Source organism: Eleutherodactylus coqui, chromosome 1, assembly GCF_035609145.1.
Source record: "Eleutherodactylus coqui strain aEleCoq1 chromosome 1, aEleCoq1.hap1, whole genome shotgun sequence".
Lineage (NCBI taxonomy): Eukaryota > Metazoa > Chordata > Amphibia > Anura > Eleutherodactylidae > Eleutherodactylus > Eleutherodactylus coqui.
The window spans coordinates 401,750,186-401,777,300 of NC_089837.1; the positions used below are offsets into that span (position 1 = coordinate 401,750,186).

At 40.9% G+C, this 27,115-nt stretch overlaps 1 protein-coding gene across 1 annotated transcript in view; it reads right to left on the reverse strand.

The window, feature by feature from the left end:
• Positions 1-1,081: 1,081 nt before the first annotated feature.
• IPO5 (importin 5) overlaps positions 1,082-27,115 on the reverse strand; it is a 42,128-nt gene continuing 16,094 nt past the window's right edge. The window contains exons 7-26 of the mRNA XM_066580326.1: positions 26,872-26,994; positions 26,681-26,801; positions 26,513-26,600; positions 25,882-25,988; positions 25,129-25,253; positions 22,354-22,443; positions 20,580-20,753; positions 19,518-19,736; positions 17,401-17,484; positions 14,125-14,257; positions 12,553-12,674; positions 10,089-10,185; positions 9,419-9,591; positions 8,091-8,202; positions 6,979-7,034; positions 6,172-6,294; positions 5,389-5,608; positions 5,069-5,297; positions 3,397-3,538; positions 1,082-2,250 (exon numbers count right to left, since the gene is read on the reverse strand). Of these exons, the coding sequence (XP_066436423.1) occupies positions 2,164-2,250; positions 3,397-3,538; positions 5,069-5,297; positions 5,389-5,608; positions 6,172-6,294; positions 6,979-7,034; positions 8,091-8,202; positions 9,419-9,591; positions 10,089-10,185; positions 12,553-12,674; positions 14,125-14,257; positions 17,401-17,484; positions 19,518-19,736; positions 20,580-20,753; positions 22,354-22,443; positions 25,129-25,253; positions 25,882-25,988; positions 26,513-26,600; positions 26,681-26,801; positions 26,872-26,994 (2,625 nt within the window). The 3' untranslated portion in view covers positions 1,082-2,163. The remainder of the gene's footprint in view (positions 2,251-3,396; positions 3,539-5,068; positions 5,298-5,388; positions 5,609-6,171; positions 6,295-6,978; positions 7,035-8,090; positions 8,203-9,418; positions 9,592-10,088; positions 10,186-12,552; positions 12,675-14,124; positions 14,258-17,400; positions 17,485-19,517; positions 19,737-20,579; positions 20,754-22,353; positions 22,444-25,128; positions 25,254-25,881; positions 25,989-26,512; positions 26,601-26,680; positions 26,802-26,871; positions 26,995-27,115) is intronic.

Below are 27,115 nucleotides of genomic sequence, written 5' to 3' on the forward strand. Positions count from 1 at the left end.
CTACAGCCAATCACTCACTGGCCTCAGCGGTCACATGGGTGACCCCTACAGCCAATCACTGGCCTCAGCGGTCACATGGGTGACCCCTACAGCCAATCACTGGCCTCAGCGGTCACATGGGTGACCCCTACAGCCAATCACTGGCCTCAGCGGTCACATGGGTGACCCCTACAGCCAATCACTGGCCTCAGCGGTCACATGGGTGACCCCTACAGCCAATCACTGGCCTCAGCGGTCACATGGGTGACCCCTACAGCCAATCACTGGCCTCAGCGGTCACATGGGTGACCCCTACAGCCAATCACTGGCCTCAGCGGTCACATGGGTGACCCCTACAGCCAATCACTGGCCTCAGCAGTCATATGAAACGTCGTTAACGTTAGCATCACTGCACTTGAAGACAGACTTGTAGGGAGGACCGGTGATATAACTCGCCTGTGAATTCTATTTTTATTTTATAACAAGCCATGGCTTTCATTAAGTTTGTGGGGGTCTTTAAAAACCATTAAAAAAATAATTGACATGAAATTCAGAACCATTAAGAAAAAAAAATTCTGGAGCCAAATGAAAGCCATGACACCAGTGTGAACAGAGTATTGTTCCGCTGCGGAATAAGTTGGCGCTATAGAAATAAAGATTATCAATTTATATGAAGAGGAAATATCTAACTGCTTTAAAATATAACAAGTTTATTTTGGTGGCATTTCAACTTTAATGCAGAGAAAACATTTGGCTTTTTTTTAGCTGCAGCATAAACTGTATACTAATACAATGGAGTAAGCTGGAAATGTTACTTCTAATAACGCAAAGTGGAAAATTCATAACTGTGCAAACATTTACTTTTAAAGTATTAGAAGACTATAAAAGTAGTGTTAAAACTCAAATGAATGCATCTTTGAAAATAAAGACATCCTATATATAACATGATACACATGTAAAAAAATAAATAAAAAGTCAGCAAAAAAATATGAACTGTTCACATGCAGAGTATTCTGTATCGGTGTACTCCAAACTAATCACATGATAAAAAGGAGAAAATGAACAAAGTGAGACAGCAGGGGACTCCGTGCTCAGACTGGTGTTTGTATTTCATTATTGTTTATTGAAGAGTGAAGATATTGCCAGACATGCCAAAAAGACATTTCACATTCAAGGGCCTGAAGCTAAATGTTGTCCTATGTCAAACCACATTATTTGGGCACTATGGGTGACCAAACTAATAAAAAATATACCAATATAAATCTGTGCAAAATTAATTTTCTTGACCATCATACTTGAAAATTAATTCTATAATAGGGCAAAAGTCATTCTACAAACACCTGTGTTAATACAATGTGGAGACAAATTTGTCTTGACGATTATAACATCGTGCTTAATTATGAACTTGACATACCACTTGAGAATGGCATGGGGAACACCATTTTAAAAAGCTTCCTAGGCCCTTTGGATGATACCAGATCTAAGTCCAATGCATTTTAAAACCCATCTACAGAAACCAGAGACTTCCAAATTCATTGATAACTGAAGACAATGGTAAGCAGTTTCTTACAACCCACAAAAGTGGAATACGGGAGATATAGGATAGAATAAAATAATCCATTTAGGAGTTAAGAGACCTACGGGGAACATCCATCTTTGCTAGAAGAATCTATTTTAGCCTTTCTTCTCATACTTTGTGGCTTTTTCTAAGGCATGTAAAAAATATTGAATTCCACACATTTTTTCCAAGCTTTTTTGGTTCACAATTTTTGATGTGTATTTTTCAGACTTTTTTTTTTACCCTACAGGAGAACCTAATGGAAAATGCCTGGGATGGAAGGGGGAAAAAAAAAAAACCAAAAAAAAACCTACAGCCTGCTTTATTTCCAAAAAACGGCCCCCCAAAAAGCCACAAAAAAATACACTGTAAATGTGGCAAACACGGCAGGGAAAAAAAAGCCACTATGCAGTTTTTTTCCCCTAGAATGCAGTGTGTGAAACCACTCTTAACATGTTTTTCTCAGTCGGGGGCATGATGCGTTTTTTTCAACTGAAAGGCCTGCAGAAAAACTGCTTAGAAACACTACCGCTCCATTTTTTCCTCAAAACAAAAATAAAGAAACCTAAACAGAAGAGGTAAGTTTATTTTAGGTTAGTTTCCTGCTATGCCAACAGTAGAGGTCTTCACACAGCACTCAGGAGATCTTGTAAAGCCTTCTGCTGAACTGGATTCAGCTGTGATACACATTCTGTGAACAGTCCTCCAGATGCCTTAAAGAAAAAGAAAAGTTGAGTAACACTTAAGCAAAATCAACAGTACCGGGTATATGTAATGCCAACATGTAAGCATATCTTACGGTTTTTTCTTTTTATTTGCAATGGATTTTACCTATTGCCATGGAAAGGGTGAAAATTCCCTGGAAAAATGTGCAAACACATGACGCAGATTGTAGGCTCTGAGGTTCACTTTAAACCACCATTGGTTTTAAAGGGCCACTCCAGCAAATTGCTCCATCCTTGCCGGCCTCACCCTGATTGACTGCCACACTCTGGAGGTCTCCTCTGTATATTGCACCCGCGTCCATGCAGTGCAGCCTCCTGTCTGATTATCAGGCACCATCTTGATGTATACATTTGTGCTTTCACTATTCTGTGTTAACAGTCTCATGATACATCAGCACAGCATTACATGAGCAGCTAGAGTCACTACTATCTGTGTTGCAGGAAAAATATTACATTCTACATTTACGTAAATAAGCTACAGCCCATAAGTATACAGTCAGCAGGATGAGCTGTGATCTCCTCTATTATAACTGTTACAAGAGCTGTGTGATCATCATTAGTAACTGTGATAAGAGTGACTGTGTCCCCTTCTGAAAAGCTTGTATATCACATAGGAGATATGCTGGCTGAGGCACTGACTAGTTTGAGAACACATAAACCGAAGTAAACCTGAGCAGGTCAGAGATGAGATCACATCATCTGCCTGAGGAGGACTTCAGGAGTTTCAGACAGAAAACAACTTAAGCATGGTAATACTAGCTGACATTTATACTTGGGGATTAGCTACATAATGAATTTTTAAAAAATCATGGGAGAGGCTTTTTAAAGTTACTGGTCATGCTCCGGTTTTAACCCATTAGTTTCAATATATGAAATCTCTCATCTATGTATTATAGCCAAAAAAGTAATGCCCTGCTTACATTGTATAGAGTATACAAAAATCTAATTCCGGGTGGGTGGGGGGGAAAGGTCTTTTCGGAAAAGATGGCGCCAAAAGCTGCAACATTTTTTGCACAAAAAAAACTTGCCAAAAAATTTGCGACTTTTGATGCTAGAATTCTGGTGTAAAAACTAATAAACGTCTTTTTTAGTTATTTATAGTAGTTTTCTTCATTTTCTGCAGCTAGAACTTACCTGAACTTGTCGTACTACATTAGCAAGTCTCTTTCCACATAATTCTTCACTTTTAACAGATTCATGGACTCCTCCATCTGCTATAATACTAAATATTCTGGGTAAATTGGAGTTGTTAGGTCCTAGTACAATAGGATTGTTACTGTGATAAAAAACAAAAAGGGAAAACAAGTTACATAATTACATCGATGCATTTTCCTTTAACAAATCCAAGCAACTCTCATCACTTGCTGTACATTGCAGTAATACAAGAGATTATTTTAAAGGGGTTTTAGCACTAAACCAAAGATTTTTCGCTATTACCTGATATTTTGGTAATAGCTCCTATTAATTGCAATGAGAACTGCGCTCGCAATTGATGACACTGATCTCAATGTAGCCCTGGCAGAAGCAGGGTCAGTAACGTTGCCTCCTGATGTATGCTCATTGGTAGTTTAGGCAAAGCTGTCTGTGTGCTGCGCAGTGACTAGTTGGAACACTGTTCCACAGATCCTGTGCTGCTTCCCTCACCCCAATTGTACTCCAGCTATGTACCTTCCTGCTTAAGCTCTTTTAGACAACACAAGCGAACAAGCTGGTGACATCAGCCCAATTGGACTGCACGATTCTCATTCAGTGTTTCACATTCCTATGTGGTTGACAGAGATTTTTATTATAGGAGAAAATTTAAGATCATTCAAATTTCCAACATTCTGGTTATTTTTGAAACCGGAGGTTACAGAATCATTCAGACTAACAAAGTTATATAACCGGTTTCGAAGCAGATTCTAGTTCCTTTCTTCAGTAACATTAACCCCTAATAAAATGGAGATAACAACAAAGGACCAAAAGCAAGGAGACGAGGGAGGAGGTGGGGAAACCCATAAGGGGTGGGGAAAGAAGCCAGTCTAGAATACTTTTCCCATTCCTATGTGAAATACTGAATGAACAGTGCTGAAGCTGCATGACCCTGCGATTTTTATGCCGCTTGAAACTGAAGGACGAACCTCACAATTCTCATTCCGTCGTTCAAACTGAAGGATTTTTGTCTTTTCGTTTGAAAGATTTTGCAAACAATCGTTCCATCTAAAGCACATCATTACCCTACTCTCCTAGTTCAAACAGTGGGGTCTAGGCCACTGGTGTACAGTTTCGGGACTACAGTCCACCCAACTGATCGCATCTGATCAATCACCAATATTTAGGGATTGATCACACTGCTTTTTATGAAAATCTCCCCCCGATAAACTGATCACAGTTTGTTCTGTGGCCGAGACCCCTAACCATTCAGCTATAATTTGTAAAGGGAACTGAAAACCCCTCAAAGCACCACTGCAGAGGAAATTAAGTATTACACAATGGACATTGAAATCAATCGGTTGTATATGTAATGTATGATATGTTGTCTTTTTTTAAGTGCAAAGGTTTTTGTAGTAACTTTTGCTCTTAGGTAGAAAAATCAAAAAATGTTCGAACTACAAATCACTTCTTCATTTTAAAATAAATGCTGCAATCTCATAGCAGTGATGCCTCATTAAACCCTTCAGAGTTACTAAAGACACATTGTTTACTAAAGAGTCTAAAGAGCAGAAAAAGAGAAGGATGCTAAAAAAAAATTAGAAAATTGGCACCTTAAGATTATAATAAAATTTCATATTCACAGGATTTATGCAACATGACCGGAACACATTACCTTTCAAGAAGGTCACAGAGAAAGTTAAATGTATGAACAGCTTCCTCTTTGTCTTCATGCAGGGGCAACCATGACAGCCAATGAGGCAAAACTTCATCCACATTAACGCAATCTGGTCTGTATTTCATTATCTTTCCTACAGCTGAGATACAATTCTCTGTTGCATTGATATTCTCTTTGGTTTTAGAGTCGGGGGCCTGTATAACCCCAACAAGAAGTGGAAGAGCTTCTACAATAGAAAGTAGGGGGGAAGAAAATAAAAGCTTGAACAAAAACTAAAATCCAAAAGCCAATTGCACATGTACAAAAAAACGTCATACCTGTACAGTAAGGACGATAGTTATCACCACCAAACTGGGCCATCACACCAATCCCATAAGCCGCAGCTTGACGGACCTCTGGACTGCTATCACAGATGGACTGTAACAGAGGTCTCAAGAAGTATTCAGCATATTTGAAGGAAGTGGGGCTACAGTGTTCAATGATGTCGTCGAAGATACAGAGTCCCCACTGTCTGTCTGGCCAGGGCCGATGAGGACACTAAGAAGAAACATTTTTGCATATAAGGATATGCAAGCTAGATTTTTTTTTTTTTTTTAAATCTCACATTTAAAAATGCACAATAAAGAGTAAATATATGTTATACATGTTACATTCTCTACTAACTACTTTTGATAGAGTTTCCCACAGCCTTGATGATTGTTACTAGAGATGAGCGAGTATACTCGCTAAGGCACATTACTCGAGCGAGTAGTGCTTTAGCCGAGTATCTCCCTGCTCGTCTCTAAAGATTCGGTGCCGGCGCGGGTGACAGGTGAGTTGCGGCGGGGAGCGGGCGGGAGAGAGAGATCTCCCCTCCGTTCCTCCCCGAATCTTTAGAGACGAGCGGGGAGATACTCGGCTAAGGCACTACTCGCTCGAGTAATGTGCCTTAGCGAGTATACTCGCTCATCTCTAATTGTTACATGTGGACTCAGGCAAATGTATCATTTAAACAAATGATCTTCAGAATTATAAAACATGTCCCTCAAATGGCAATATCGTATTAATAAATCAAGGTGAAAACATTCAAACTAGCACGAAACACTTCAACATGAACTTACAATTAAGTTAACGATTAATGGCAGCAACTGTTCAAACCACGGTAACACCTTCTCTTTGTAGCTACTGAATATAGAGTGCAAAATGTCTGCTACTTTAGTCAGAATGTAAACGTCATTATCATCCTGTGGAGATAAAACAAAGGTTACATGTGAGCAACAAGTTATGGTGAAAAGGTCTACTTAACAAGTCTGGTGAAAACAAAGTTTAGGACCACAGATTATGGCTACACTATGAGCCCCTCTGGCACTGTGAACCATACATTTTGACCAATGCTTTCTCTGTTGGCAGGTATATGAACACAAGTCAAACATTTGCTTAGGGACTATTTTAGCATGCACACTGCGCTTTCATCGCATCTACTTTATGTGAGAGCTTAATCCACAGTTACAATTACTTTACTTGCCTGCAACGAAGTATGGCAATCAGTGTAACTTTGCTGGGGACATTTAAAGAGGGTTATGACGGTTTCTAAAACTGATGGCGTACCCTGAGGATGGGCCATCACTTATGCCATATGAGTATACATTTTTACTCCTCGTGGGTACGGTAAAATGTTTTACGGTAGTATATGACAGGTGAAAGCATTGATCAGAGGGACTGGTTTTAGTCCCACTGACAAAGAGCAGGCTGCATTGTTTCACTATTGACAGATGCGGAAACACTGATTGTGAAAATGCTGCAACGTCCCATAATTCTACTAACACTATGTAGACCGTGAGAAGCTTTTATAGGGAAGCACAAGGAACATTTTACATTTTGCAACTGAAATATGCAAAACAGTATTTGACAGTAGATCTAAGGTATACCTCATCTTGCAATGATTCTTCGACCTGTTCATCATAGTCTTCATCTTGTCTTTTTACTTAAAAAAAGAAAAAAGTTAACTATTAAAGATCAATTTTTTCCTGACAGCATTACTGAAAGATTACAGTTCTCTTGACTCTAAATACACAAATGTGTACTTACAACATTAAAGTACCCATAGAAGAATGTTAAAGGGATTGTCTGGTCACTGGGCAACAACACCCTCGATATCTGTAACTGTGTTAAAATGGTAAAAAGATGTACTTACCCCTCCAGTGAAATCATGATCCCGTGCTGCAGACCCACTGTGGTCCTGGCGTTTGTTGTGGTAGATGTCATCACGAGAAGTCAGGTGACGTCTACAGCGTCACTGCTCTGAACTCCTGGTATCATGGCACCCAGGATGCGAGTGCTGATGCCAGGAGAACGGGCAATGCTGCTGCAACCTCTGCGATGAAATGGTCACCTGACTTCAGGTGACATCTTTCACAACACTGGGATGGGCAGCGTAGCTACAGCACTGGATTGCAGTGACACAGGCGGCGTAAGTACAGCCTTTTTTGTTATTTTAGTAGTTACAGCTATCAGGAAAATGTTGTCCAGTAACTATACAGCCCTTTTTAAAGTGTCACTTTTACCACATCGTGAACACCATGATGGAAAGAAATTTTAAAAAGATTGCACTATTGCTTTTTTTTTTTCATTCTATTGCACAAAAATTAAAATAAAAAATTGAAAATAAAAAAACCTTGCTACAGCAATGATGACAGAAAAATACAAGTTATGGCCCTTGGAAGGCAGAAATGCAAAAGTGGAAAAGTCACGGCCAAAACTTGGGTTGGTTTATCCTTCAATATCACAAAACTTTGCAATGTTTCAACAACAAAAAAAAACGTTTGGGTAACTAAAAAATAATTTCTGGTGGAATTAAACAGGTCTGCCATTTTGCATGGTATTATTCATTAGTGTCAGACTCTGAATGCACGTTAGCAGTTTTAAAAACTAAATTGGGATAAGGTTTTGCTCAAAACCTTGTGAAAGACAAGTGCTTTTTGTACATCTATCCACTATTACAAAGATAACAGCATTTTCTTACATATCGGTACCCCAATACCTTGTCTTAGTTCTTGGTTTTTAAAGTGCTCTTCTAGTTTGCTTTTCAGTATGCCTCCGAGTTCTTCAAAGTGTTCATTGTTTAAACAGCCATCTCCCATCACCTCAATGCACTGCCAGAAAAAGAATTTATGACAGATTAATGGGCAGCACTCATTGGTTAGCACGGCTGCTTTCAGTGCTGTGGTCCTGGGTTCAAAGGACATCATCTGCATAGCGTTTATAGGTTATCCCCGTATGTGTCTCTTCTGGGTAACCCGCACACTCCAAAAACATACTAATAGGTGAACTTAAACGGTGAGCCGCAATGGGGGCATAAAGTGATATTCAGCACTCCAGAATAAATATGCGCTATATAAATGTATTAAATAAGTAAATTAAAATTCAAGTGGTTAATTCCAGGAAAGAGCACTGTGTGCAACTTAAATCTTTTCTGGGACATGTATTTTGTTTTTTTATTGTAACTGATGGCGAGAATTGAGATGACCCGGCAGGTGAAGTTTACCCCCCTCTAAGCCTGGGTTCACACACACTGGAATCCTGGCGGAAATCTCGCGGTTTGGCCACAGCGAACAGTGAGATTTCCCCAGGGAGAAGCGCTGTTTCAAACCCTGCGGCACTTAGCTGCAGGATTTGAAGCAGCCTGGCCGCTAGCTCTTCCGCTGTGTCCGGCGCTCCCATAGATGAGAGCGTGGCCGCAGCGGAAGGAAAAAAAAAAATGTACATGCTGCAGCCGGGAAATCCGCGCCGGCATTACCGTCCCATGTGGACGAGATTTCTGAGAAATCTCATCCACATGGCTGGCTAAACCCGGGATTAGCGGCCGCAGGCGGATTTGCCGCAGCAAAATTCGGGACGGAATTTCCACAGTAAGTCTGCCCTGCGTGAACCCAGCCTTAAGCTTCAAATAAGTGAAGATTGTTCAGATACTTTTTTAGTATCTGAAAATTAGCATCCTGAATTTCTTCCGTTTCCCATCCCTTGAGATGTTGCATCTGTGATGCAAGTACGCCTTAGGATTAGGTAAGGCCAGGGCTCCCTCCTTTTTAGAGTTTTATACGTGGAGTTTTCTTACGCCACATAAGATCCCTGAATAGCCTGTTAATGTTATAGAAGATAACCAAACTTGTATTCTAGTAACTTAAGCCTCGTTAAAAGTAATCCCTAACCTCAGCATTCTAAATAGAGTTGGGCGAGAGATTACATGTAACCACATCGCAGCACTACAGATTACTAATACTTATGTCTGCTTAAGTGTATCAGTAAGATGATCTAAACTAAACATGTAGTAGATAAAATAATATTTGCTGTATAAGTTCCAAAACTTACCTTAGCAAATGAGTGCATTATTTCTGAGAGAACATCAGAATCTGGCTCCGTTCCAATTCCTTTTATAAGAGCGTCGCACATGAAGTGCCACATTTGGGTTAGGTACTCAGGGCCGCGCACCCTTGCACATTCCAACAACAGTGGCATGGACTCCGCAGCAGCTACTCTTACACGTAAAATTGAAATTAAGGAAAAAGATGGGGATTTTATGCAATTCATTTCAAATTCACATTACTTGCAATGGCACATATACTGGGTGATTGGAGTCTTCAAACTGCTCGCAATCCTTACCAGCACAGATTTCAGGTACAGATCTGGAGCCAATATGCCGTTATTTGCTACAGTCATCATTACAGCTACATTTAAGAAAAAAAATTAGCTTTAGAGGTCTTATGTAAGAAGTGACAAAACTAGAATATCTTTATAATCACTTGCACATTTCTTTCCTAAAGCCTTTGGGTCATACCACAAAATTGCAGGAAATCACAAAACCCCACAGCTGTCTAATTTGGAGGCCACCAGCAGTCGCCAGGTAGCAGGAGAGCCAAAATATCCAGTAGTGTCATCTTTTTAGGCCTTGCAGGTTACTTGCCCAATGTGACTAGTTCAGATCGGTCTAGCAATTTTCTTTCGCTAGATCCATATATTAAAGATTCACTTGCAAGGATATCATCATGGAAATAAAATTTAAGGAGTGGAACCATTAGCTTTACAACTTGTTCAGTATATTCCACAAATCCTTCCTTCAGCTCTTTAGCATAGCAAACCTGTAGGCATAATAAGAGAGAATTAAAGAAAAATATTGTCTCTTTCCTTCAAATACAAAATAAAACCCAATTCATTTTTGCAACCATCTCTACCAAACTTGTTCAGGCATTGTGTTCTACAGGAACAACAGTCTAAACCAGGGTTTCTCAACTCCAGTCCTCAGGGACCCCAACAGGTCATGTTTTCAGGATTTCCTCCGTATTACACAAGCGATGATAATTATTGTCGGTGCCTCAGACATTGCCGCCGGTGTTCTTACTATAGGATATCCTGAAAACATGACCTGTTAGGGGTCCATGAGGACTGGAGTTGAGAAACACTGGTCTAAACCAACTATCAGTTATACTGACACTAAACAATCCCAGCCAATCCCTACTGAATGCGGCAGATCTGTTGCAGAAATTTCAGTTCCACACATGTAGAAGGGGTTGGTTCTGCAGCAGGCAAAAAGGGGCAGATTTATTAAGATGGGCAAGTCATAAGCCAGTCTTAAACTGAAGTGCGCTGTAAGATGTAACAAGAATTGCGCGTCTCAATAAATTTGATGCATTTTGGATGCACTACATGAAGTCACTAAGTGAAACCTACAACTACTACAAGCAAGCCTAGATTTGTGTTCCATTTTGCTTCATATTCTAACTTAAACGGGTGTTCCTATCTTGGCTTTTCATGGCCAAGATGGGAAAACCCGGCCCTCTGACCATCTGTCGGAAACGGCGGACTGCTTCAGCGCGGTGCTGTTTGTGCAGCTTTTATTGAAGTGTGTAAGAGCTATGGAAACAGCAAAGTGTGCTGTGCTACATTGTTTTCATAGCTCCCATTCACTTCCATGGGAGTCATGCAAACAGCACTGTGCTGAAGCGCTCAACTGTTTTCATAGCTACATGGTGGCCATCGGATTCCCATCTTGGCTATGAAAAACATTTCTTCTCCATAAAACGCCATCCACTTTTGAAATGTATTGAAAGAAAACGCACAGGTTGTAGGACAAATATGGAATGCACTAAAATATGACTATGGCAGAATACTGGCACAAAGCCACTAATAAATTCCTCCCATAGTTTTCTGCAAGCCCCATTCAGCTGAATAGGACAGTCACAGAAATCTTTGCAAGAAGTTTGCAATGTGTGAGTTCAGATAGCAGAAGGGCCGTTTCCTCTTCCCAGACAGCTTCGTTTAGAAACAGGAAAGGTTAAGCCTAAAAAAATCTGCATGGCAGTCAGTTAACTGCTTGAAATGGAGAACACTGAATGACTATGAAACATTTCAGCTGAAACGTTCACTGCCCTTTCAAGAAACTTTGCATAAATCAATAGTCAAGCAAATATAAGAAACGGAGTGAACAATTGGTGGGGGAGAGCTTGGTAAGTGGAGAATGAAGCATTTATCTCTGATAAAATGAATTGCCAAAATTCAGAAATATGTCTTGTAAACTAACTGCTCACTGCCAGATCAGATTACATGCTGCCTGGTGAAGTCTATGGAGAGAAGGGGTGGGGGGCGCAGGAGGGATGAGGAGCTGAAAGCGAAAAGCAGACACACAGGGACGGTGCTGTAGCTAATAGCATTTCAACGTCTCACAGTTACTGGATTCATATCTTCACTGCTTCTCTAGAATGTCTTCCATGCTGCCAATTCTCATATATAGAGAAAGTGATAGGTAGCAGAATCTTCTTTGTGTGTGCTATTGTATGGGGGACATCCTAGCAGCTAGCCTCCACCCACCAGCTCAGGGAAAATTGAGAATTTGAGATAAAGTCTGCAGAGAGGAAAATTGCAGGATACAAGTCATAATAGCTCACGTATGGTGTTATTCCCCATAGCATCTAATTTTGAAAGGTGACCTGAAAGGTTAGGTACGCTTTAAACCATTTTTAGTCTCACAAAAGGATAGCTGCAAAAAGGTCTTAAAAGGGGTTTTCTATAGCTACACTATAAGCAGAATAGTTCATCAATAATTGGATGTTGGAGTTCCACCCTTCAGCTGATTGAAGCGACAGCGGTGCTGGAGTGAGCAGTGCTGCCCCTTCAATCCATACCAGACACAGCGCTGTACATTGTATAGCACTTGAATGGGACTGAACTGCGCTCAGGACACGTGACCGATGAAGGTCATGTCACTGGCCTGAGAAGAGGCTGCAGCACTTACTCAAGCACTGTGGTCTCTTCAATCTGCAGTGATACCGAGCAGCAGACTCCCACAGATCAGCTATTGATGACCTATCATGAGGATAAGTCATCAATGGTGTAGTCCCCCCAAAAAACGCCGTAAAGACTGTTTATATAGTATTCAATATTTTTAACTGTAAAGATGAGATTTCTGAAGACCCAATTCCAAAATGCATCTTTATACATGTGACACTCACCAACATCTGGCACGCGGTCGCTTTTTCTTCAAGTCCAGCAGTTTTGATTCCAAAACTTTGTTGGTCTCCTAGATTTACGAACTCCCATCCATCATCATCGCCCATGCTCTCCATGTCTTGAGCTTTAAAAATTGAACACAACTATAGTTAACCTCTTACTACTGAAGCCTGTTTTTGCCTTAATGACCAACTGTTTTTTTTTCCATTGTCGCATTCATAGAGCCATAACTTTTTAGTTTTTCTATCAACACAGCCATGTGAGGGCTTGTTTTTTGCAGGACAAGTACTTTTTAGTACATATAATGTATTGTATAACTTTAAAAAAAAATAAAAATATATATATATTTGACATTTTTTGTACACAAACGGCGTTTATGTATTCCAAGAGCCACGACATCTTTCTTCTTCCATTGACTGAGCTCTATGCGGACTTGTTATTTGGCAGGATAAACTCTAGTCTTCATTTATCCCAATTTTGGGAAAGATATGCAAAATTTGCCATGTTTACTTCTTCTCACGGCTTACACTATATATGGCTTAAATAGCGTACTAACTTTATATGTGTCACTACAAAAGCAGCAATGCAAAATTTGTTTTTCTAACCACACATACTAAGGCAAGATAAGGTTTGAACTTTTTTTTTGTATGGTTTACACTTTTTTGACCATTTACTCTTGTCTCACTAGGGACAAGATACGCTACAAAACTTCAATATTGTACTGTATTATATATACTGCATACGAAGCTGAACCGGAGGTTTAACCTCCTAGGTCACCGTAGATGGCAGATCCGAAGGCCATCTTCAAGCCTCTGGGTGCCATAGCAACCCATCGGACTTCAGTGATCGCATTGCAGGGGTCCAATGGATGACAGAAGAGCCCCGACCCTTTGTCAGTCTTTTATATGCCACGATTGATTTAAGCGCAGCATGTAAAGGGTTAAAGAGCAGGGCTTGGTGGTTCTTCCGGTCCTCCCTTGTTAGAGCCAAACCCTTGGTGTTACTGGCATGAGACCTCTGTTACTAGTCTGATGTAGCTCTGTAAAAAGTCATATGCTTCAGAATAAAGCCCCTTACCAACTGACGTAAAAAGTCGAGTGGGCAGTTAAGGGGTTAAATGTACCACTTGAGGGATATTTACATCATGTTTAAAGTTTATATTTGGCACATTTGTCAGAAACATTTTCTTGTGTATGTAACTGTATGCCAGTTATATACATCATCCACAGCTGTCCAAATGAAAGCATAATGAAGGTGGCTTTGCATCTCTGATTATTCAGAGCGCTACCTTTGTACCATTTATGTGAACAGTGGTTTTTAATGTAACATGACTTTTTGGGTATCCTCTACAGTATACTCATTTTTACAACAGTTTTTGGTTGGCAATAATCTCTTTTTCACTAGTTAAAAAGTCTACAAAGGCTCCAAACAAGTCTTAAGAAATACTTACAAATGCTTGTGCATAAACACATTTCACATGCAATGGGTTCCCTATCATGAAAACATTTTGTTGATAACATTTATTTTTTTGAACATGGAATAAAAATTACTAACATCAAGGATCTAAAACTCACTGTCAAGAAGAGCCACCTCGGGTTTGATGGAAGCAGTTTTCATGAGAGGCCCCATGACCACAGGAAGGTACTGCTGGAATTCTTTCCCAAGAATTTTACACATACGTGCCCATGCAGAGATCATATACGAAATCTTGGAAAAACAAAGAAAAAAGTAAACTCACAATTCGAGGGGAGGAGGCAAAACACAAACTTTATTGTTGACTACTATCCATCTTCGATAAATGCTATCCACACATTATCTTCTGTATGACTATTTTACACACAAGCACAAACCCATAGCTACTAATCGGTCTAGTGTGAAACTGACTAAAAAACTTGGAGAGGTGGGCAGAGATTCTGGAGTGGAAGAAACGTGAAGGACTGGAGAAAAAAAAATAAAATTGGTGCTGCCGTCCTACTGACACTAGTACATGACACGTTTCTACCTCTTTCTCAAACAGCTGGAATTCCTGAGGGAATTTCAAGATGAGATGTCAAATGAGTTTATAAGCAATAAAAGGCAGGGCCCTGGTGTTACCACTGGGGTTCAACAAAAGACAGTCATCAGGCAGTAGCTTCATAAAAGGTCATTGGCGTACCACCACAAAGAAAAACGTTTTTCATTATTCACTATTCTCTAGACTTTTGTGGGTCATACCAAGATCCTAGTTCTTGGTTTCTCTCTTCCATTCACTAGTCGGTCTAGGACAGCGATACAAACACCGTGGCAAACACTACTGCTTGCCTTTCTGTGACATCAATCAGCTGTCTCTGAGGGCTAGCTGCAGTAGGACTACAATGAGCACATTCGTTGACTGTGCAAGAAAGCCCTTTTGGTTTATACAGGCTTCAGTCACACATTTACAGGCCACATCTGTGTGACAGGAGCCAGTATTAACCAAAGAGAGCTTACCCATCACAGACAAGAAAAGCACTCCTTTACTTGTAGCGGTCAACATGCCATGACAGAAGACGGGGCTGTAGCAGACAAGTACTACAGTGTGGTGAGAAAGGAGTCAAGAGATGTGCTATGGGGAGGATGGGATGATAAAGCTCTGGGGGGAGAGACTGTGATGGGGAGAAATGTTCTTATGAAGTGGAGGGGGTAATATGATGGGGGGGGGGGGGGGTGACATGGTTCTGCGGATGGGGTCATAAGGTCCATGAGTGGAAAGATTGTGGTGGAGAGACCGTTCTATGCAGAGGAGAAATTATGAAGCAGGAGACATGACTCTGTGGGGGAAGACTGCAGGAGAAACCTGGTTCTGTGGAGGGTAGAAGGTGATTTTGTGAGGGATGGAGTGGAGTGGCGTCCAAGATGCTAAAGTGGGTAGAGAAGAGGCCTTTGAGGAAGAGAGAAATGATGTGTGGTGGGGGGTAAAGCTGCCAAGGAGGCATTTCTCAGTATGGCATTTGGTCTTGATCAACGAGTGCTCCCTGCCGAGTGGATCACACAACAGGCACCAGAAGAGAGATCGGACCAATTGATTTTAAAATTAGTTTATTGTAAATTAATTTATTACCCGTTTGGTTTTGCTTGGCTCCATATACCGTATATTCCTGCGTATAAGGCGACGGGGTGTATAATACGACCCCCCAACTGTCACCTTACACGCCGGGAATACAGTGGAGCAAAAAAAAAAAAAATCATTACTCACCTTCCCCGGCGCTGCTGCAGGTTGTCGCTCCCTCCTGGTCCCTGGCAGAGCATTGCTTTCTGGACGCAGGGCCGTCAGCCAATCACAGCCATTCAATGGCTAAAACACACGTGCCTTCAGCCAATCACAGTCATCCAATGATGTCATTGAATGGCTGTGATTGGCTGACAGCGTGTTAGCCAATCACAGTATTAGCTTTCTGCGTCCAGAAAGCAATGCTCTGCCGGGAACCAGGAGGGAGCGACAGCCTGCAGCAGCGCCGCAGAACGCCGGGGGAGGTAATGATTTTTTTTTTACACTTTCTTTTTTTTGTATTACCGGCGTATAAGACGACCCCCGACTTCAGAGCAGATTTTTGGGGGCTCAAAAGTTGTCTTATACGCCGGTATATATGGTAGTTTTTTTTCTTACTGGTCATATGGCTCACTTATCTGTGCCCTGTATGTAATTATCTGCACCCCATAAGATTATTTGCATCCAATATGGTGTTGTCCTGTGTACTCAGTAGTATTTACATCTAATTTTATAATTTGTGTTTGTGACTTACTGTGCGGTTCAGGCCCGCTTTACTTTTTTGCGCATTACTCCCTCAACTTTTTTTTTTTTTTTTTAAAGTTTGTACCTTAATAAATTTTATTGCAGCCCCTCGACGGCGTTACCCAGAAACATGTACAGTACTCCCCCACCATTTTCATTCAGCATGCACCCAGTGAATGCTCGTCTGTGTTATTCAGACGCCTCTGCATTATGCCAGTCGCTGCATTGGCTGCCCATCCACTGCAGAACTAAATTTAAACTCCTCTACCTCACTCACAAAGCTCTGCATGGCGCTGCACCACCATACATCGCCTCCCTACTGTCAGTACACCACCCAGCCCGCTCACTCCGATCGGCTAACACCCTCAGACTAAACACCCCTGTAATACGAACCTCTCATGCTCGCCTACAGGACTTCACTAGAGCAGCACCCATCCTCTGGAATGCTCTACCCCAAGGCATCCGGACAATTCCCGATGCACGAAATTTCAGACGTGCCTTAAAAACGCACCTCTTCAGGGAAGCATACCAAATCTCCTGACCTAGTCCCCTGCCCCTCACTATGGTGCTCCACCCTGTTTGCCTTCTGATAAATGATCTGTACATAATATTTCCTATTGCCTGTGTTCCCCACCCCTTGCACCTCCTGTACCACCCTCAACCCATTTGTGTCTAACCCAATGTACCTTATATTGTAATTGTTGTATTGTTTTGCATTTATCCATGCCTGAAAGCGCTGCGGAATAAGTTGGCGCTATACAAATAAAGATTATTATTATTATCTTCACTTCCAAATACAGAATGAAGTTGTCACAACACCATGTCATGTGACCGCTGCAGCTAATCACCGACTGAAGGGAGCTTGTGATTGGCTGCAACAGTTGCTGAAAAAACGCAGCGAAGGGGTTGAGGTGGTATGAATTTTTTTAAATGTTACAATGGCGCACTGGGCATGTTTTTAAAAAAAGCAAGATAACACTTTTAAATTGGAACATGACTCTGGAGCCCTCACACCAAAAAACATTGTACTCCCCTAGTCAGGGATCGTCCGAAATATGTATGCGGATAACTGCAAATCATTTTTCAATATATTACACACCTGAGGATCATCATCTTCCAACTCACTGAAGTCCGTCTGAGTTTTTAGAAGCAGCTGCATCACATCGGATGCATCTTGCATAAACTATAACAAACAAAATGATACACTGTAAACGGTATGTTATTCAGCACCATAAAACCACCTGCAACGGAGGAAAAAAAATGGGAAAAGGTTTTGTTCTTACATTTAATATATGTTTAAAAAGTTTAGATTTAATAAAAACGTTTTAAAGTCCTCAGAGGGATTGAGCTTGAGATTCCTTTTATTATATGCTAGTATAGAGTACTTATCAAAGTTGCCTATTAGGCCCTGCCACAACAGTCATTCATGGCAGCCCTTGGAGCTTGCACTAGGCCCAGGGCTGACATGACAACCCACTGGCGCTCTGCGACAGCCTTTGGTTTGGTGTCTGGTTTTGACCACAGCAACTAGTTAACAGCAGCAACCATAGCCAAGTGATCGTGGCCGTTGCCAGTGGCTGTCAGCTGTAGAAAACAGCTCACGGCCGTCAGGCATGGAGTGGACTCCCAAGCCAGCCCCCTACATTTTCTGTGACCACATGACATAGATTTGCATTATGTTGAAAAAGGTTCAGTTAACAGCACAGACTGACAGCACTCATACATCAATTTTCAGCAGCTTTCGTGGCCTTAACCAGTATGCCATCCAGGTAAGGAATTGCCACGATACCCTAGGAAGGAACACAACAGCTGATAGGGGCTTTAGTGAACACTCAGGGAACTATTGCTATGCCAAATTGCAAGGCGACAAAATGAAAATTCGACTTGACTGCAAACAGAGAAAGCGTTGGTGGGACTGGTGAATCAGGATGTGGAGATAGGTGTCTGATGTATTTACAGCAGACATTCACCTTGTTCCATAGAAGCAATCACCGCTCGGATAGATTCCATACGAAAATGGCGGACTTTGACATAATGAATCAGGAGCTTCAGCTTTAGGACCCAGTGAACCGATCAGTCTTTTTTTTGGGAACAAACAGGTTGGAGTAAAATCCAGCAAAGAGTTTGTGAGAAGAAACAGAAACAATGACACCTTGGTTGAGTGAAGCCTGAAAGGCTCAAAGGTACTGGGGCAGACTGTATGGAAGGAACTGTCTTCATGCCAAGGATGACATTGCCAAGGGAAACTTGGTTGCCTGAGATTGTGAAGTCCAGGAAGCACGAGGTTTGAAGGATGTTTTTTTTTTTATAGCAGTCCTGACGTAACATTAAAGGACGATGGCTAAAGCGCAGCAATGAAAAAGTAGTAGGTTTCTTCTTCTTGGCAGTCTATCAGACAAGTGGACCTGCACTACGTAAGGGAAGAACTTTTTCTGCCTATTGCTTCGGAAATAAATTTTTGTCTAGGTGACTGCCAAAGGTGAGGTCTGCTGACCAACAATTTAGCAACAGAAAGCACAGGGGAACAAGCTAATCGCCTGGCCACATGCAGGAAGATCTCGCAGAGGAACTTGCCTGCTTGGGAGAACTGAAGGCCCCCCTTACCCCGAGCATGATAACTGCACACAGGTTCACCTCTTACAGGGGCAGTGAGAACCAGGGAGGGGGGAATGGGAAGAGACTGGAAGAAGGGCATTTATACTTTACTTTCCTGGAGGAAAAGTGCCAGATCCTGTGGCATCAAAATCCAGTCTGATCCTTTGCTGTTTCTCGCTTCTCTTTGGTATTCTGTCACCTTGTGAATACATAGTGTTGAAACAACTCCAGGATCTTGAAAAAACTGCAGCAGAAAGCTCTGCCTTCTATGGACACTAAGCTAAAACTGCTTTAGTCGAGTAGCTACAGCAGGGATATTGCTGGTAAGTCGTCAATTCTTCCTTTGCTTTGTGACCGCCTAATGGCAGGTGTTGAACCCAATGTCTTCGCTGTGTCCCGCAATAATACAGCTGAGAACAATATTTACTATTCTATTTAAATAGCTTGATTATTTTATCATAATAGTGATGAAAAGCCTGATGTTACCATATTACTACAGTAACCTTATCGCTTAAACATTACATATGATTATTACATTGGACAAGACATAAGCACAAGTTTATTGAAGCTATAGTGCACATTTAATATTTGTATATGAATGCACAGGCATGACGCTCTTACCTTCTCTTTACCAACAGCTAGGCCAATAAGACTTATGCACTCAATAGTTTTTCCTCTGAGAAGGCGCAGCTCTTTTTGCACAGCATTTTCCACTATGTGCTTCAGGGAGGGCATGAACAAATCATAATAGGGAACAAACTTCTCTTCAGCAGTGTCCGCAACAGAGGCGATTGAGGTCACCACCTGTTCCAAAACCAACTTGGTGCCTTTCTGGATTAACTATTAAAAAACAACAAAAAAAGTGTGAGTAGGGTGGAGGGGGGGGGGGGTTAAGGAGAAACAAAGGTTTTCTTTAGAATTTGAATGTATAATGTTGTAGAGCAGACTACGGTTATGCATTGACCACTTGTCTCTTTAGTCTGCCAACATATCCAGTGTGTTCCTTTCACAAGCCGATGCACACATTGCATTGTAGGGTGCATTCACACTGGCAACAGAGAGTCGTGCCCAACATTCTCAGGTGTGACATCGCACAGCACAAGGACACTCCGTATTGTGTGATTTGCAATGTGCTGAGGCCACACATCTACATGTCCTAATTTTGTGAGAGTCACATGAAAATAGAACATGCTGCGATTTTTCCATCTTGCAGTATCGCCATGAGATAAAAATCATCCATGTAAAATATACCCATTCCAAATAATGGGTTCTATTTTCATGCGAGTTTTGTGCACTCTAAACCACCACAAATGCAGCAAATTGTTAGCTGGATTGTGATAGCATGGTGCAGAAAATTCAAATTTAAGCCATTAAAAAGCTATTCTTTTATCTTAACACAACAAAACCCATAGTAAAAGAAATTTAAAGTGTAAATAAACCACCCCGATGGCACAACACACCTTATACATCACATCAGTCACACTAAAGAAATGCATCTGTATATCTGCTCTAATTGGTTAGTATTGATCATGTGAGCAACAATGGCCAATCAGAGCACGTGTTGTGTCAGATGACTGATACGAGCAATGATGGCCAGAGAGCAGATGTAGTGTTTTAAGACTGAAAATCCAGGAAAACTGAAAGGAATGAATGCTTTTGCATAAAAAGAAAAAAAAAACATACCTCCTGTAGTTTGACCACCATCGTTGAATGCAAATGTTTAACCAAATTATCCAGATAAGGAACTAGCAGTGACTTGGGGCAATCTTCAGTGAAGTTAATAAGAGCAGCAGCAGCATGAGCCTGGACTCGAGGGTTAGCCTGGTCTTCCATAGTTTGCAAGAGGCTTGCAATCACCTGAAAATTAAAAGTATAACGTTTGTGACACACACACACACATTTTAGTATCTTCTGAAGATAGGAGGGCAGAATTGTGATTCTGGGTACAATTGGTTGCATAAAACCTGTCATGTCCTATGAGCCCTATAAACTAAGGTTATGGGTTCATAAAACAGGAGGCACAGAGTCCAGGGATGTGACTTGTTTACTCACAGGACTCCCTGTTCTATCACTGTCTGTTCTCAAAGTCCGTGTTCAGTGAATCAAGTGGACTCCATTGCACATGTGCACACACTGTCACGTCATTATAAACAGTGGGCTTATTTACTAATACTGTCTAGAAGTCCAACAGTGCAAACAGACTAGCGAGTCTTAAAATGTGCCAGATTTATCACTGAATGATAGATAAATCAGTCGACTTAATACTGCCTAGTTTAAATTTAAACCATCTATTAGCTTAATTTACGTCATTATTGCAATATTGCTGTGGATTGCACCAAAGTTTTACTGCAATTATAATTGCAGTAAAACTTTGGTGCAATCCACAGCAATATTGCAATTTTTTTTGACAAGTCAGTAAAACTGTCCAAAAGTGTCTAAAAACATAATAAATGTTGCAGAGCATGTAAAACCTCCTTTACATGTAACAATTATAGCTTAAATGGCCGAATGATTGAACAAATTGACGACATTTTTGCATAAAATTAATAGCAGTAGCGACTGTTTGCTCAGCTGGGTGTGCGTTTATGCGAGGGATTATCTGGCCAGCAGATTCCATCGTCTTCTCCCGCCACGAGTAAACAGTGTACTCATTGTGTATGCAAGTAAAAAAAAAACCTATCTTGCAGCCGCTTAAAAAACTGGATGAATTCCATTCAAATGAAATATCTTTTGAGTGGCTGAACGATGGCTTTTATGCCGGCCAAAAACCTGCGGCTAATGACAAGTGAACGAATAGTGCACTACTGCCCGCAATTACACATAAGCAATAATCGTTGCGTGTCTACAGGCCTTAAGACTGTTTTCTAATGTAATTTGCAACAAAAAAACAGCCGAATCTTGAATAGGAAATAAGCCCAGTGTGCCCGAAAACGCAATGGAGAATGAGTTTGCTGGTGGACAGCAAGGAAACAGGCAAGTATGAAACTCATGTCTCCAGACTGTTACCCAACTTACTTGCACATAGCTTTAGTTTATGGGGCTTAAAAGGTCACGACAGGTTCCTTCTAAGCGCAGCAAAAAAAAAGTGAACATATGCAACGTACCAGTTTTCACATTAAGTATTTTAAACATTTTAAAACAATTCTGAAAAAAAAAAGTAAAATTAAACCACGTGGAGATTTTTTTTTTTCACACAGATGAAGTTATTCACACTGAAGATTAAGCAAATGCAATGTGGTAGCTCAGATGACAGAATTAAGGTGTTTAGCCACACGACTGTCCACACATTCCAAGTAGCAGCTGGCAGAATTTTGGAAACTCATTTGGATTCAAGTGAAGACCAGTAACAAAAATGAGCATAAAATAAGTCAACACTATACAGACATTTACAGTATTAAAAGTAGTAAATAGAAAGCCATTTATGCACTCATACATGTTTGAAATATAAGCTTCTTACCTTTTCATGAAACTTTTTCTGGAAGGCAGGAGCAAAATCAGTTGCCATCTGTCCAATAGCATTGCATGCAGCATAACGCACTCTAGGGTGCTATAAGAAAGGAAAACAAGTTTCATATACCAGTTAATCAAAAATCTCATACAAAAATACAATGCTTAAGCAAGTCTCAAGTGAAAGCACCTTTTCAGATGTTTATTTTGGTGTACTTATGGAACTGCCCTAGTAAAGTAAGCAAACATTGCTGTACATTCAAGTTAAAGTCCACTTCCATACCATTTAGAAAGAAAGTAACAACCTCATTGCTTACTTTCAGTGGATCAAGATCTGTAATCATACTGGTTACTGGCTCATTAGAAGACCGCTCTCATAACTAATGGGCCATTTACACGGGACGATTATCGCTGAAAATTCATTCAAACGAACTTGAATGAATCGTGCAGTGTAAATTCGCAGAAATCGCTATATTCCTATTCGCAAGTGCTTAAAAACTCTCTGGATCAGGGACTAGTCGTTCTATGTAACGCTCAGCACTCCGCATAGAAGGTGAAGTGCTGAGCAAGAAGCCTGCGATGGAGCAGTGAAGCCTGTCAGTGTAAACGCTCTGCACGGGTGCCGATTACCTTAAGGGTGATGCCAGCACTTGTGCGGTCGTTTAGCCCACTGTCAATCTGTGTAAAAGGGCCATAAAACCTTGTTCACACTACTGATGACTACTGCTTATAATGCAGTCTTGACAACTACTTTAGATCTGTTTTCTGATACCATGTAATGAACCCAGGTAGACCTTACTGTTTTATAAAGGGAATCCATCAGGTTTCCAGTATTTGACAGCAACAGTAGCACTGCAGGTTATTGTAAAGACCCATTAATTGCAGGGCACTGTCCATATTATAATAGGGAGAATGTAGAGTGCAGTAGTTGCTTCCATAGTGGTGGCAGCAGTGTTATTGGAGGCTTTTCTGCAGAGGTGAACTTTCAAGTTCTTTTTGAAGCTTTCTAATGTGTCAGGGAGTCTGATGTACTGGTATAATGAGTTTCAGAATATAGGTGATGCACAAGAAATTGTGTAGACCGTTTTGTGAGAAGCAGACTAGGGGAAAGTAGAGGCAGTCTTTTGAGGACTGCAGGCTACATGTGGGGAGGTATCAGGATATTAGGTCAGAGATGTAATATCTTGAACTCGGTTCCCTAAAGGGAATGGAGAGGCAGGATAGTAACAAGGGCAGAGGTGGATTAACCAGGCAGCTGAGTTCAGGAGTGCAGAATTGGACACCTTGTTGCAGTAGTTTTGGTAGTAGAGAAGAACATACATAGCATTTTCGTTGACTCGCATTGAGGAAAAGCCGTATCAAAGAGAGGTTTTTGAGTTGAGGAGGCTAGGGCTTGTATATGCAGTTTGAAGGACAGGGCAAAACCAAATGTTACACCTAGACAGCAGACTTTTGCAACTGGGGAAAGTATAGGGTCACTGACTGCAATCAATGTTGATTTTTAGAAAGCAGGAAGTGAAGGAAGATATGGCCTATAGACATTTGCTTTTTTGATGTGTTTTCACATCTGAAAGCCATGAGATTCTATCCTAGGCCAAAGGTGTAGATGAAGTACTGGGGGCCTAGCACAGGGAAGGTGGGAGCGGCACCAACAGAGAGTCAGGCAAGGATGTTGTATGAGTGGGAGACACTGAGGAAGTGAACATACATTCCCATTAAGCAACTGCGAGCAGATATCTTGAAGACCATGTGAATTTAATGTTTACTAGCTTTTTGGATTCATTCTTTCACGTATACAATGAAAAATATTTGCTGAAACTATTGTAGCCATTTAGGAATTTTTTTTTTTTTAAAGAAGTAGACAGTTATATTGAATGCTACAAATTACTACAGTTCTGCAACAGTGATTGGAATCTATTGATCCGATAGATCATACAATAGACATTTTTAGTCTGAGGTAATGAGGATGGAGAAGAAAAAGCAAAAAAACACTGCTCAGTTCTACTAGCACTTCTAGCTGACAACAGAAATAGTTTTGAGTCTTGTTGTCAACTAAGACCTCCGGGCGATTTTTCACTGCGTTTCCCACGGCAATAATCCGGCCTTGGGAAATGGAGTGAACGCTTTCCATAGACTTATGGAAAGTACAGCCCCACTGTCCACGAGCGGAGAATCATATCGATTCTCCGCTCATGGTCGTTAAATCCCAGCATGCCACGATTCTCTGCGGTGAGCCTATCTGTCAGATAGGCTCAGTGTGGAGAGCTGTCAGCTCTTCCCTGCGGCAGCGATCTACCGTGGGATATCGCTACGCACGTAGATAGGGAGCCTAAGGTTGCTCTCACAAGAGAGTCTGTTAAAACGCGTTTTTAAAACATGTTCAAAAGCATTTAACCCACCCCATTATTACAATGGGTGATGAGGCGCATTAAAATAGAGCAGACAGCAGTGGAAAATCGCTACGTTAGAAACACCGCATTTGAATGCTAGTCTGCGAAGCCCCATTGAAATCAATAGAGGCGTTTTACAGAGTTTCAAACTTCACGGTAAGCGCTGTAAAAAGCGCTGTGTGTGAGTGGTTTAACAGCAAAAGGAGCTTAAAAAAATCCCAAACAACCTAAAGTCATTTTTTTCATAAGACAAAATACCTTATTCTTATACTTAGCGGAATGGACAAGTGTTGAATAAAAATGCAGTTTTGCTAATAAAATTTGGACCTTGAGAATAAGAATATTTTCTAAAATGAAAAATAAATAAAAAAAACAAAAACCAACAACATTTTTACCGGGTCTTGAAGAAAGAGCAACACAAAGTTGACCATTTCATTAAGGATGCCCTCCATCTGCTGGTGACAACCTTCACCAATGGCTGATAACGCCATAAGGCCAGCATGTCTGTACTTCCAGTCAGCTGCAGTAACAATAGAAAAGTATTAACTTGTTGAAGTTTCTTCATGAAAAACATGATTTCAGAAGTAAATGCATGAAACACAAGAGAAGGGGGGCTGCTCAGTAACTAGTCACCAAGCTACCAGAGTAAGCAAATCAGGCTCTGATAACTATATAGCATGCTGTGGACTCTCTGGATTAAAATTAAACCATTTACTACTAGATTTTTATCGCAGTATCTATATTAGGGTGCTTTGACATATTTACTGGGGAGGGGGAAATTCCTTCAAAACTGCTGCAGGCAGATGTTAGCCTAGAGTCAATACTGAAATAAAAGAAATCACTTGAAACAGTATGTTTTTTGTAGTGGCTTTCTTCACTTTTGGGTCTGAGGCTTTTTGACCCCCCCAAAAAGAAAAGAAATAAAATGTCACTAAGAAGAAGAAGAAGAAAAAATAGGCGCTTACAGAAACTAAGGGTATGTGACTGCACTGAAAGCAGAAAAAGGGATGCAATTTTAATAAAGTGTTTATTAGTACATTAGGTTGAATATAAGCCTGTTTCACGCACTTTAACATTAGGTATATAGTGGCCGGCTCATTTAATTGCGCTGAATACATACTTCTAACCATTGAAAAGTATAGACTCACGGTTTTGTAGCATCTGCATGATATGCTCCTTAATCATGGGGAGAACAATTTTTCCACCTAAGCCACAGGCCATTCTGTCCAAGGCGCTTTCACCTGCTACAGCATTGCTGGATGGAGGACACAATAGCTTTTTAAAACAAAATGCATTTTATTTAAAAATTGCTGTTTAACATATTTTATAGCAATCTTCTAATGAGATCGCCACTTTTACTGAAAACCATGGAAACCCCAAGATGAGAAGTTTACATTGTTAGCTCCAGATTACTCCCAAAGCCCCCTTCTCCTCCCTCCAGGTGCTTGCTGGCAGGTCCTTCTGTGTTAGTACATACAGAGGGACCCGTCAATCAGCATCTGGCGGGAAGAGGGTGGCAGAGTGTACATACATGAATATACTTGAGCCTTATTGAACTGCTCTCTAGTATAGCTGTGCAAGGTTAAAGGAATAAGATTTGCAAAGCCACTAAATCAAATCAGTCTAAGTGACAGACCGCTGAACCGAGCATGTCTGCCACTATACCCTGCTGCCCGCAGCCCAGGCGGCTTAGGGAACCTGACAGGTTGTCTTTAAAATATACAAAAGCAAATGGCGATCATTCACAAGCTGCCTAATGATATATACATACAAGTATACCTGTCAAAATCATCATCGTCCAATTCATCAGCATTTGACCAGTCTTCATCATCTTCCAAGTCTACCATCATCGCCAACATCTGTGGAACTGAGAAACAAAAAGGATAATTGTTTCCACTTACAGTTTAGCAATTTCCAGTCAACAACAGATGAAAAATCATTACTTACTAGCTTGGGCAACAATACTTGTATGTTTCCTCAACATAGCTGCTGCGGTCTCAGAGAGGGTAACAATAACCTCAAGTGCCAATTGTCTCTGCATGTTGCTCAAGCTGGTATCTGCGCATAACTACATAGAAAACAAATGGTAAACAATATATCAATGCGTTCACAAGGGTGTATTTGGGGGCCAGTCCTACCTTCAAACTTAATTGCAATGTTGCTTCCAGGTGAGGCCTCAAATATTTTGGAACCGTATCTGCTATTTCAACCAGAGACTTCAGGACGGAGTCATCATTCTGATAACAGGATTCATTTACCGACTAAAAAACACAAATCATGATTTACATCAAAAGTATATAATAGTTTTACAGCAGATTTTACAGGCCAGAAATAAGGGGGGAAAAGGATTATTTTTAAGCAGATCAGCTCTGCCAAATGAGA